The 12364-nt window shown below is 42.6% G+C and overlaps 2 protein-coding genes across 3 annotated transcripts; one reads left to right on the forward strand and one right to left on the reverse strand.

Moving 5' to 3' along the window:
• Positions 1-6216: 6216 nt before the first annotated feature.
• LOC141586193 (cytochrome b5-like) lies at positions 6217-8695 on the forward strand. Of its 2 annotated transcripts, XM_074407340.1 has the most exons (4): positions 6217-6300; positions 6398-6500; positions 8070-8136; positions 8310-8695. In XM_074407340.1, the coding sequence occupies exons 2-4, from the start codon at positions 6414-6416 to the stop codon at positions 8558-8560; spliced, it is 405 nt and encodes a 134-aa protein (XP_074263441.1). In that variant the 5' UTR covers positions 6217-6300; positions 6398-6413; the 3' UTR covers positions 8561-8695. The 2 variants fall into 2 exon arrangements, with proteins under 2 accessions (XP_074263441.1, XP_074263442.1); XM_074407341.1 differs by having other exon boundaries at positions 6275-6500.
• Positions 8696-9202: 507 nt separating this feature from the next.
• Positions 9203-11528, reverse strand: LOC141658514 (cytochrome P450 78A9-like). The gene is made up of 3 exons (XM_074465450.1): positions 10547-11528; positions 9787-10063; positions 9203-9671 (listed from the first exon to the last, which is right to left on the reverse strand). The coding sequence occupies exons 1-3, from the start codon at positions 11486-11488 to the stop codon at positions 9328-9330; spliced, it is 1563 nt and encodes a 520-aa protein (XP_074321551.1). The 5' UTR covers positions 11489-11528; the 3' UTR covers positions 9203-9327.
• Between the last annotated feature and the right edge of the window lie 836 nt (positions 11529-12364).

The raw sequence follows: 12364 nt of genomic DNA on the forward strand, positions 1-12364 counted from the left end.
TCTTTCGGCGGCCAGCAGTGTATGGCTGATAAAGTAAATTGGGTGTTGCTGCTTGTTTTCTTCTCGACGATTCGACACCGCCGTGGCCGAGGTAAGCGCTAGATATAGATATAGCGTCTCCCAAAGATCGGCACAGGGGGTCGGCGATGTCAGCAGTGAGCTTTCGGTTGCACGAAAGTGTATTTGTTGCTCGCCCCAGCTGAAGTCTTTGTTCCCTTTCAGCACTGTAAAGAACGATGTTCTCTTATCGGCCGACCGAGAGATGAAGCGGGCAAGAGCCGCCATTCTCCCGGTCAGCGTCATAACCTCTTTTCGGTTCCTCGGCTCCGGTAGGTCCAGTATTGCTTGGACCTTCTCTGGATTCGCATCAATTCCCCTGGCACTGACAAGTACGCCGAGGAACTTGCCGGCCCGGACACCGAAGTTGCATTTCTTTGGGTTGAGCTTCATTCTATATTTCCTTAGTGAACAAAATGTTTCGCTCAAGTCGGCCAAGTGCTCGCTGTCAGACTTGCTTTTTACAATAGCATCGTCGATGTAAGCCTCGATGTTTCGCCCTTTCTGATCTTGAAACACTTTGTCCACCAGCCTAGTGTAAGTTGCGCCAGCGTTTTTCAAACCAAACGGCATCATTTTATACATGTATGTGCCGTGTATGGTGATGAATGCGCACTTAGGCATGTCTTCTTCGGCCATGAATACCTGATGGTATCCGGAGAAGACGTCTAGCAGGCTCAGCATAGTGTAGCCTCCCGTTGCGTCAATTAAACTATCTATTCGAGGCAAGGGATAACAATCTTTAGGGCATGCTTTATTAAGATTTGTAAAATCAACACACATCCTCCACCTCCTGATGACTTCTTTACCATTACAACATTTGCTAGCCACTCAGGGTAAGTACAAGGCATGATAAAGCCCGCCTCTAATAGCTTATCTACCTCGGCCTTGATGGCATCGTCTTTCTCGGTCGAGGAGTTCCTCATCTTCTGCTTGACAGGTTGAGCGGTGGAGAGTACGTTCAGCTTGTGAACGATCACCTACCGGCTCACTCCTGGAATCTCGGCTGCTGAGTATGCGAAGACGTCTTTGTTCTTCCTCAGCAGGTCTAGGAGGTTGGCTCTGAATTTTGGCTCCAGGTCGGCACCGATAGTTACGGTGCGGCCTGGGTCAATTTCCACCTCTTCGGTCTGGGCTCCTTCGACCATGTCGATGTTGGTATCCATCCGTTCGCCCTCATGTTGTAAGAATGGGCTCTTCCCCTTCTCTGACTTCTTCGCCACTTTGAGGGATTGCATGTTGCACCCTCTGACAGATATCTGGACGTTGACGATTTCATCTCTCTCGTCCTTTGAGATGAGCTTTTGCGCTTCCCCCCGGTTCGAGACATACATCAGTGTCAGGGCCCGGATGGACATCACAGCATCGACCTCGCTCAAAGTGACCCGGCATATAAGAACATTGTAGGCAGATGAACCGTCGATCACCACGAACTCTGATAGAACATTTTTAGCCGCATCGGCTTGGCCGAACATCATCGGCAGTTTGATTGACCCCAGGGGTACCAGGCCGGCCCCGGAGAAGCTGTAAAGCGGGTTGGTGCAGGGTCTTAGGTCTTCAATCTTCAGACCGAGATTGAGAAAGCATTCCCTGAACATGATGTTCGTGTAGGCGCCTGTGTCAATTAGGCACCTCTTCACCAAATGGTTGGCTATGTCCAGGTGGACCACCAGCGGGTCGCTGTGTGGGGCTACGACTCCTTCGTAGTCTTTCTTGCCGATGGTTATATCGGGGACGGTGGAAGCGGGGGTCGCTGTGGTGGGCACAAAGTTGATGGCTTGATAAAGCTCATTTAAGTGCCGTTTGTGCCCATTAGCTGACCCACCGTTCTCGTTTCCTCCGATGACAACCTGGATCACTCTCATTCTCTGGAATACTGATTTTCTGTTCGCCCCGTCGGAGCTTGTTGATTGGCCTCCAGCAACATACTTGCTGAGGGCCCCCTTTCGGATCAGCTACTCGATGGCGTTCTTCAGATGCCGACAGTCGTCGGTCTTATGGCCGGGTTGGCCGTGAAAATCGCAGAACTGGCTAAGGTCGCCGTCCCCCTTTCGTCTTGAGGGGCCTTGCCCATTTATGCCCTTCATTCTTGCTCAGGGCAAAGACCTCGGCCGGTGATTTGACCAGGGGGGTGAGATTGCTGTACCGCTTCTGGGTGTACGGTCCCGAACTCCCCCCGGCGCCCGCCGAGTTCTGTTTCCTGTTAAATCTCTCAGGCCGTGACTTATTAACGTCACGACGTCCTTCGTCGTCGTTGTCCCGGCGGCTCCTCCTTTCTGAGTGCCCAGATTCACTGTGGCCTACCCAGGTCCTGTGATAGTCCTCCACCTTGATGGCTCGGTCGGCCATCTTTCTGGCGGAATCCAAGTTGAGGTCCTCGCACTTAATGAGCTCATTTTTGAAATCGCCTTTTGGTAGGCCTTTCTTCAGTGCGAAGGCCGCCAGTTCAGTGTTCAGCTCTCGGATCTGCTGAACCTTAGCATCAAATCTCTTGACGTAGCTCCGGAGGGACTCGTCTTCCCCCTGTCGGATAGTCAGGAGATTTGAGGTCTCCACGGCCCTTCGCTTGTTGCAAGCATACTGGGCTATGAAGTTGTCCCTCAGGTCGGCATAACAGAATACCGAGCCGTTGGGTAGCCCCTTGTACCAACTCTGAGCCATGCCGTAGAGAGTCGTTGGGAAGACTCGGCACCACACCTCATGGTGTTGCTCCCAACCGACATGTACGACTCGAAAGCCTCGTAATGGTCGGTCGGGTCGCTATCCCCTTTGTATGATATGGCTGGCAGCTTCAGTTTAGTTGGCACCGGGATGTCGAGGACATAGGCACTGAGGGGCTGTCTGACCACGTGTCGAATGACACGCGGCGATCGGCTCCTCGCACCTCTAGTCCGGCTTGCCTCCCTCTGTCGGGAAGGGCTTCTCATTGTCCGACTTTGGTGAGTCGGACTTCTTTCTTCGTTTCTTCGGGGGTGACCTCGTTGGTGCCGCGGCGACGCTGTCCTCCCGCGAGGGGGGGAAGGACTTTGGTCTGCCACTGGCAACACGGGCACCGCTGGCGTTTTGGTACGCCCAACCTCTTGCATTGCTCCGGACAGGTTGTTCGGAGTCACCTTAGGGGCCCGGTCACCTTTGGGTGCGCTGCTGTAACCGTCGTTTCGACGGGGCTTAGCGGCGTACTACCCATCAGGTCCAGGAATAACTTCAATTTGGCTGCATCGACCACATGTCCCTTGACAGTGACTTGGCCGGTTGGCAGCGGTGTTTCTGGCTCCTTTGGCATCCCGTACGCCGGTTCAATGAACCGGCCGGTGGGGGACTGCCCAATTTCGGAATTAAGAACTGTGTCATCCTAGTAGAATTCGGATTCTACAGTCACAATTTCTGGTTGTTTTGACATCTTCGTAGCTTTTTGAGTGGGTTTTGGGTTTTCTCTTTTTTTTTTTTTTTATAGGAGGTGATTAGCTTTTAGTATCTAATCCCCACAGACGGCGCCAATTGTTCCGGGTGTAAGTTCCAGAGCAGTGTTGTTACCACGTCAGCTTTGAATGATGCCGCGGCTTGCCTCTTCCTTTTTTTACTCTTTCCTGTTTAAGATAAACAAACTGAGGACTCGGCTTGGGGCCGAGTGTACTCACTCCGACGCTCAAGTCAGTAAACTTAGAGAGATAAGTTGTATGATACTTGGCGAAGTATATTGTAGAGAGATAAGGGAGTTTATACCAGATTACGTGATTATTAGATAGATTTGGGATCCTTTTCTCGTTGAGAGAAGTGGAGTATTTATAGACTTTCACCTTTTGTCACGTAGTGGCCAAGTGGCAGAGCAGGTGGAAAAACCGTTTTACCCTCGGCCGGGTGACCCATGGCAGGTCGGCAGCCCTGGTTGTCCTTATACCGAGGGGACTGGATGTGAGTACACGGATATGTCTCTCGGCCGGCTAGTTGTCGGGGCCGAGACCCAAGCGACATGCCGACAGGCTGCATCGGTTAGGCTGTCTAATACGTTGACTTGCTGTCTTTTATCTTTGACCTTCCTCAATGTGTTGACTCGGTCAGCGGGTGCAGAATATGCCCCATCATCATTATTATTATTATTATTTTTTTTTTTTTTTTTTTTTTTTTTTTTTTGCAAGAAAGTTAAACTCATTTGTATTCGTCCATATAGGGAAAAAAAAGAAATGAGAAGGCATCTTACAAAAACACTAATGACCGAGGGAGCACTAAAGTTCCGCTAATCACAACACACAAACTAATTTGTAAAGTCTAACCACTGTCTAATCCGAGGATGCTGGTTATCAGAAAGGCGGATTTTCAAAATACTTTGGAGCTTAGATGCGACTATCTCCGGCGTAGCTTGTACTTCTCCAAAAAGACGATTGTTTCTCTCCTCCCAGATGGCGTAGACCATACCCGCGACACTACAACCCGATAGTATATTCCTCCAACTGTTACATTTGTTTCCAGCATTGATTTTGTAGAGGTAGTTTTTAATATCGATATCTGAGCTCGAGCCCGAAGCCCCTGACCAAGCTAACATGTTACGTCTAACTTTGTTGAGAGAAGGAGCATCTGAAAAACAAATGTCGATGTGACTCTTGAGCAACCATACAAAGGCAACATCTATTGACGAGCATAAGACCCCGCCTGTTGATATTGTCAACAGTAGCAAGCTGGTGCTGCACAGCTTGGATAACACAAATGCGATGTTTTGGAAGGATCTTTGTCGGATGAAAGGGGATAGTCCATCGAGCTTAGGTCTGCAATGGCGGAAGAGGCTATAAGCCCGACCCACCAGGAACTTGCCGTGGGAGACGCACGAGTTGAGCATAGAAAGAGCAGCGTTCTTGGAGCCAGCTAGTTCAAGGAGTGCGTCCTTGACTTTAATAATATCCCTCCAACTCTCACCATGACAAGTGAGAGCGTGACCTTCCCAGATAGACTTGCCTTTAAGATTATAGGTGCGACTCCAAGAATCCCAAAGGCAATCATGGTGTGTGGTAAGCTGCCATACCCATTTACTGAGGAGTGCTTTGTTCCAGCTAAGAAGCTCTTTGACGTTGAAGCCGCCTTCGCCCCAAGGCGCACAAATAGAGTTCCAACTCTTGTAGCTCATCTTTCTTTGACCCGCAATTATGCCCCAGAAAAAATCCTTGCATAATTTATTAACCATTCTAGTAACATAAAGGGGGAGAAGAAGAGCAGAACACCAAAAATTTTCAAGACCAAAGACCACAGCATTAATAAGTTGTAACTTCCCCGTGTAAGACAAAAAATTACAAGACCAATGTTGAATTGCGCCTTGGATTTTCAAGACCAAATCCTTGCATAATAATTATTATTATTATTATTATTATTATTATTATTATTATTATTATTATTATTATTATTATTATTTTATTGTTCATATTTTCTTCAGACTCATCTCATACGACTTTATACATTATCTGTCTGATTCAACTAAAACTCTAGTTTTTCACAACACTTTTCTTGTGGAGTTTTAGATAAAAAGGAAAAAAAATACTCCCTCCTATTCACCATTTTCTTCCCTATTTCCTTATTCGGATTATTCGGGTTTTCTTCCATATTTCCCTTTTTGGGTTGATTTGTGTGGTCCAAATTAAATTACATGTGGAGTAGTGCGTTTTGTGTGGTCCAAAATTGGTTTCTTATTCCTTGTGCAAAAAGGAAAGGGGAAGAATATAGTGAATAAGAGAGAGTAATAAATTAACACATGGAAGCCTTTTATTGGTTGTTGTTAGCTACCTCAACTGATAAAGTCATGAAACGTGGCTCATGACCCGATCAAATCCTACCAGCATAAAATTTGCGGGCAACCCCAAATAGACCTAGCAAATTGACCCAACCCTAATGCCCCAATCCAATAACCGAACCCGACACCCAAACTAAGGACCCGAACTTAACCCGACCTAAATGTTTATTGTTGAAACTAACTATTATCCCTAAATAACTTTATAATAATATTTCTGAAAATGATCCGAACCCGAAATAACCAGACCCTTTCCGTTCTGAACCAAATTCTTCCAAACACAAGCTAAGCTAGCCCGAACTGACCGACCCAAACCCGACTCCATTGATTCATTTGCCAGTCTTCCAAATACCCACGTGAGTACGTGACCCATGCCGTGAACACACACCTCTAAAAAGTCAACAACCACACGCACTTTAGTTCCAGTTTTTGAGATTAACCAATCATTGTTCTCAATCTCACCCACACTCCTGGTATATACACAACTCTCTTTTTCGATTCTTCTTTGTTTTATTCTCTTCATTCTTTGAGATTCTTTATAATTCGTGACATAAATTTTCATTTTCTTAGAAAAATCAACAAAAAAATGAGTTCAGATCCAAAAATTCATGGGTTCGAGGAAGTTGCAAAACACAACACAAAGAATGATTGCTGGTTGATTATTAATGACAAGGTTTGCACCATCATTGATTTTATTTTATAATCTCTATTTATTTTAATATGGTTTGTTATAATCTTGATCGAAATTAATGTGTTATGTTAGATCTTATCGAAATTTCTTATGATTTAATTGGATGTGATTTTTTTTTTAAGATCGTATGTCTGACTTTGTTTTTGTAACTTTTGTCATGGATTTTAATAGAATTGGTGCATTTTTTCGATTATTTAAATGTAAGACCGTCTTATATACGGTTAAATTTAGCCGGGCAATCGCCCACGGTTAAATTTTCGATTTTTTTAGTTTACTCTATTTCATTACTAGTTAGTAGTCTCCCAAAAATATCCAGCCCCCAAATTATAAATTGTTAGATTAACCATGTGCTGAAATTCTACTTCGTGAGTTATTGGGGTGGTCAGGATTCGAACACGTGACCTTCGGTGACGCTGACTCTGATATAGATGAATCATCTCAACAAAAACCTTACGGTGATGTTGATGTAAGCTATTATATTTATTCCTATTATAAATCCTGGTTTCGCCATTGTACAAGAGGGTCTCGTATGACATATGCCAATAGTTTTAGATTGATCAGAATTTTGCCTTCATGAAATCAAATGGTTATTCGGATAGGAGTAGCCTTAGTAGTGATTAAATAACCGGATTCCAATTCCCATATGCAATTCACATGAAATGGCAAAAACGTGTTTGGTTGCCTTGCAGGAGTTTGTTTTTCCTAGGAATTAAACTCCCATGGTTTGTTTGGTTAAACCATGTAATTCACCCGATTTTAATTTCTAAATACCAATATATCCCTCAATAATATTACTAGTAGCTAATTTTTATTAAGTGGAAATGAGTAAATTTGGAGGGATAAGATGGAGGAGTTGAAATTCCTACATTTTGCCATATTTAGGACAACAAACAAGTTTCAAAAAACTCAATTCATGGGATTTTAGAACTCCCATGAATTGAGTGGGCAACCAAACAAGCACTGAATGTTGTGTAGCAGCTCGAAGGCCTTACAGTGACTTAAAAGATATTGTCCGAGAAATACTTTATCAAGCCAAATTGTATGTTTTGCCTATATGTGGTGTATTAGGGAGGTGTGTATGGTGCATCTGGCGTTGGCCTCTTGGCGACCCTGCATAACCTGCCATCTCTCGTGTAGTCGTATATAACATGATCAACTATCTATGTAAGCCGAGTTCTCAAGACTTGAGCTTTACTTCACTCATTTCGGTTTGAAGAAGCTTTTGTAGCGAAGGTCCTTGTAGAGTCGTAGACTCCTAGATACTGAAACAAACTATGATACCTAACTAGTGTGGCTTAAATCTAACTAAAACAAAGTTCAACACTGAATTGCTTCTCGATAATGGTTTCTGGATTCTCTGCTCTTAAAGCGATTCTGATAAGTTGGGGGAATTGTGGTGGTTTTTTTGCGCTGTTAACCTTCCGCCAGTCTTATGTTGGAACGGCTGCATCCATAGTTTCTTCTGGTATGCTAGTTTGCTGCTGCACATAATATGCTTGGCATATCTTTACGGGTTAAATGTCGTTTATAATATGATTTCAAATTTTCTAGGTTTATGATATAACACCATTTCTTGATGACCATCCTGGCGGTGATGACGTTCTGCTGACATCAACTGGTAAGCTGTGATTTTGTCTGTGTAGTGTGTACCTGTCAATAGTTTACATTTTCTATGTATGAGTTAATCTGAAAATGGAATATGTAAACTATTGGTCGGACACAATGAGTATTGTTATCTGTTTGAGAAAATCCGACCCCCATTCCAACTCCCGTGTTACAAACTGATTGCAGGGAAGGATGCAACCGATGATTTTGAAGATGTAGGACACAGTGAGAACGCTAGAAATATGCTGAAAGACTACTATGTTGGTGACATTGACACCTCCACCATCCCTTTAAAACAAAAGGCCGGAAAGGTTCAAACTTCGCAACCAGCTATTCGGGCCGAACAAGGTCCAAGTTTCCTAGTTAAGCTGATGCAATTTCTGCTTCCATTTGTTATTGTCGGCTTGGCGTTTGCTTTGAAGAAATTCAAGGAGTAATGTTAGCATCTACGGTTACATCATCTGTCCGCCTTACTGAATTCTCTTGGTTTTGAACGAGTTTTATTCGAATCACAGTTTTTTTGAAGTTATGAACATTTTATAAAAAAGGATTCGCTTCAGCCATGGCTAAAATCCTTCGTCCGTTGAATTATTCTAACTTTTTTTTTTTTTTCCGAACTTGGTGATTAAAGGATGATGATTCATGTCAGCCGACCCCAAATTATTTTGGGATTAAGGCTCTGATGTTGTTGTCTGAACTTGGGTGATTAACTGATTATATCTCGGAAGGCATTGGTGGTGGTGGGGGAGAGGGGTGGGGGCGCTCAACCCCGCTGGCATTTGAAAATTTCGAAATATTTAGTTAAAATTTTCAAATTTTCCCGAGGTTCCGTTATAAAATGACCATTTCGTCCCCGCTGACTTTAAATTCACTGTCGGAAGGGATATTAATGTTTGTTTTGCGGGTTAAAAAGGGTGGCGGAATTACAATTTCCGAGTATTTATTCAAACAAAACACGACCGTGACTACAATTTCCGAGTATATTTATTCATTAAGGGTAACATTATACATACAGACGATAGAATGATGCAAACAACTTTTTTTTTTTTTTTTCTTTTTTGACAATCGGATTAACGAGATCTACATGATGCAAACAACTTGTTTTAGGCTAAAACATAAAACATTGACCAAATACAATTTGCACAATTACAATTACACTAAATGTTGCACACTTGCACATTGCTTTTATAAATTGGTATCAACATCAAATTACCAGCCTCGGCCTCGCTTGCACCGTAAGAGGCTGGGCCATCTCACACGAGAGCTTTAGCACCTCCGACATGTCCACCTCAGCATCCGGTGATGTCACCCACTCAAACTCATGCAACAATGACGCGACCCAAAAACTAACCGCGGTCAATCCCAACTTTTTTCCTGGGCAGGACCGTTTACCTGATCCAAAAGGCGCCAACCTTAAGTCCGACCCAAATATTGAAAACTCCGATTCAGAATCAGTGTACAAGAATCTATTAGGGTTGAACTCAAGTGGGCTGGACCATACTTTCGGGTCTCTTGCAATGGCCCATATGTTCACAGCCGCGGTAGTACCTATAATGACAAGTTCAGGATTCGACGTTAGGAAATTACTAACTTAGAAAAAAATGATCTCTTAATAATTTAATGATAGACTGTCTCTCGCAGGTTTTATACGTTCTGAAAATACCTGCTGGCACGTGATACCCATCAACGGTAGTGTCCTCAATCGAAAGCCGGGACCACGCGAGAAGTGGGCCCGGTGGGTGGAGCCTGAGGACTTCTTTAATCACAGCCGTTAAATAAACCAACGACGAGAGATCAGATTCTCGTACGGCACGTGACCTCCCCACGACATTGTCCAATTCAGCATGAACCTTTGATTGAATATCAGGGTGAAGCACTAGTCGAGCCAAGATCCACTCCATTAATACCGCCATTGAATCCGTTCCTCTAAATATCATTTCCTACAATTAAAATTACGTAGAAGTATATAAGCGCAAAATTTTACGTATCTAATAAGTTACCGGACTAGTGCAGGCTATCACGTATACCCAAGGGTTTAAATACTACGTCTGAGACGGAATTTTTTATATAAGCACGAAAAATATATTTAATAAATTATAAATGAGTTATTTTAAATTAATTTATGTGCATGTGTGATGTATTTTATGTTATGTTATATAGAGGACACTATATCCACTTGAATTGATGATGGTATGTAGTTGTTGATGATTCCTTAAAAAAGCAAAACTATGAGTCTAAGACTTTAGTCAAGTTTGCTATTTTAGTATTTTATTTACTAATCTTTCTTGAAAGCAATTTTGATTAGTCTTATCTAAATTTTGTCATACTTATTTTAATCTATAAAGTTTTGACATGCATTACCTATATCTTAAAATGGAATAGTTAAACGCATAATCGAGAGACGGTGAGAGTAATATACTTACCCAAAGAACCGCTATCATATCAGAATCTGAGAGTTTATCTTGGTCTTGTAGGGTCAACAAAACGTCAACAAAGTCATGGTTCACTTGACTAGGACTAGACCGGTGTTGCTCTATTATACCACCAACAAACCGGTTCACTTTTGGGACAAGACTAGAGCACCTGAACCGGATTTTTTGGAAGTCGAACCCGGTTAACCAAGGAAGGTGGTCTCCCCAATTAAGTACACCTAGCAAATCATAACCTTCATCAACCATCTCCTTTAACTCTTCACTATACCCTCCTCCAAAAACTGAGCCCATCATATTCTTCAATGAGGCCCACTTAAGTACTTCCCTGGCCCAAAAAGGCCCATTTTCACCCTTTATCTTTTGCACCATTTCATTCACTATGTCACTCCTTTGGGTTTCATAGGATTTTATTTGTTTTGAGGAAAATAAGTGTGTTGAGGCGATTCTACGTAGAGTACGCCAATAGAACCCGTATGGAGCGAACCCAATTGCCCTATTAAACATTAAGCCATAGGCAGATTCCTGATCAGGCCGGTCTACAAAGACCGGACTGTTCAGAATCTCCTTAGCAACATCAGGGTTACACGTTACAATCATACGTGTTTCACCTAAGGAGAAAGCCATAAGCCTCATGGCCCCACAATGTCGTGCCATTTTGGCAATTTTGTGATGTGCTAGGCCTATTTTTAGGCTCATGCTACCTATTATGGGCCAGCCACGGGGTCCAGGAATAGTTCTCCTCACCCCGTGAAGGACACGAGGCCAGGAGTACTTACCCCAAGCTGGCCCACCAGGATGAGCCCAATAGAACAAACTCATGGCTAGCCATGTTACGGCTAAAACAATAATAGTCGAAATAATGTTGGTTAATGTTAAGTTTTCGAATTTTGTTGCAAAAGCGAAGAGCCAAAATGTGTCAATTTGTGAACTCATTTTGGACTAAAAAAAGTCTAAGTAATAAGAAACTAAAGAAAGTTAGTTGGTTTTTTGCATGAATGTTAGTCAAGTGAAGTAATGCTTAAATAGGGAAGGTAGTGAGAAGATTTTGAGGACAAAAGTATAGAATATGAATATATTGAAAACGATTGTGTCGAGCATAAGTTTAATTTACATTAATTTTTCTTTTGATATGAGATATATGAGGTAATTGCATGCAAGTTTAACTTAATTTTTAAATAGATTTGTTAAGAAAGATCCAAGAAAAACATCATTATAGGTCCCAATACAATGTGAATTCCACGAATGTTCACCCTAAGATCTCCTAGTGCTTGTTAATAAATAAATAAATAAATAAAACAAATTCAATAGGTCTCACTTGTGACACTAACAGATATATCCGTCACAAGCTTGTGACGGGTCAAATATCATCCACATGGGTAGATAAGACAAAAAGTTGAATGCATAGGGAATCACAAATGACTTGTCTTTATCCTCACATGTGGGTTTTATTTGACCCGTCAAAAGCTTGTGACGGATATTGACCGTCACAAATGAGAATTTGTGAAACAAATTATAATAAAGGCTAAAAATACAAGGTGTGAGACATACGCAACACAAGTGTGCATAGTTAGTCAAGGGACTTCTCTTTTTAGTGAATCAAATCTACTTGATCTTATGTTCTACATATTTAATTTTGTTAGTTGTTTGATTTTGATAATTCAATCAATTTTGTCAAATAACGACGTAAACGGAAGATGGTGTACAAAGTTTAGGCCGTGCTTGATAAATTTACTCCGTATATATTAGTAGAAGTAAGTAAATTGGTCAATCAGATTATAAATGACAGTTTGAATCTATGTGTAAATAATT

This window comes from Silene latifolia, chromosome 6 (genome assembly GCF_048544455.1).
Source record: "Silene latifolia isolate original U9 population chromosome 6, ASM4854445v1, whole genome shotgun sequence".
Lineage (NCBI taxonomy): Eukaryota > Viridiplantae > Streptophyta > Magnoliopsida > Caryophyllales > Caryophyllaceae > Silene > Silene latifolia.

Bases quoted from the DNA above. Each gene is read 5' to 3' on its own strand.
- LOC141586193 (XM_074407340.1), top strand. From the start codon at position 6,414: ATGAGTTCAGATCCAAAAATTCATGGGTTCGAGGAAGTTGCAAAACAC. The intron at 6,501-8,069 runs GTTTGCACCATC...CAAATTTTCTAG, and splicing joins GGTTGATTATTAATGACAAG to GTTTATGATATAACACCATT. The intron at 8,137-8,309 runs GTAAGCTGTGAT...AACTGATTGCAG, and splicing joins CGTTCTGCTGACATCAACTG to GGAAGGATGCAACCGATGAT.
- LOC141658514 (XM_074465450.1), bottom strand. From the start codon at position 11,488: ATGAGTTCACAAATTGACACATTTTGGCTCTTCGCTTTTGCAACAAAA. The intron at 10,064-10,546 runs GTAAGTATATTA...TTTTAATTGTAG, and splicing joins ATATGATAGCGGTTCTTTGG to GAAATGATATTTAGAGGAAC. The intron at 9,672-9,786 runs GTATTTTCAGAA...TTGTCATTATAG, and splicing joins TGGGTATCACGTGCCAGCAG to GTACTACCGCGGCTGTGAAC.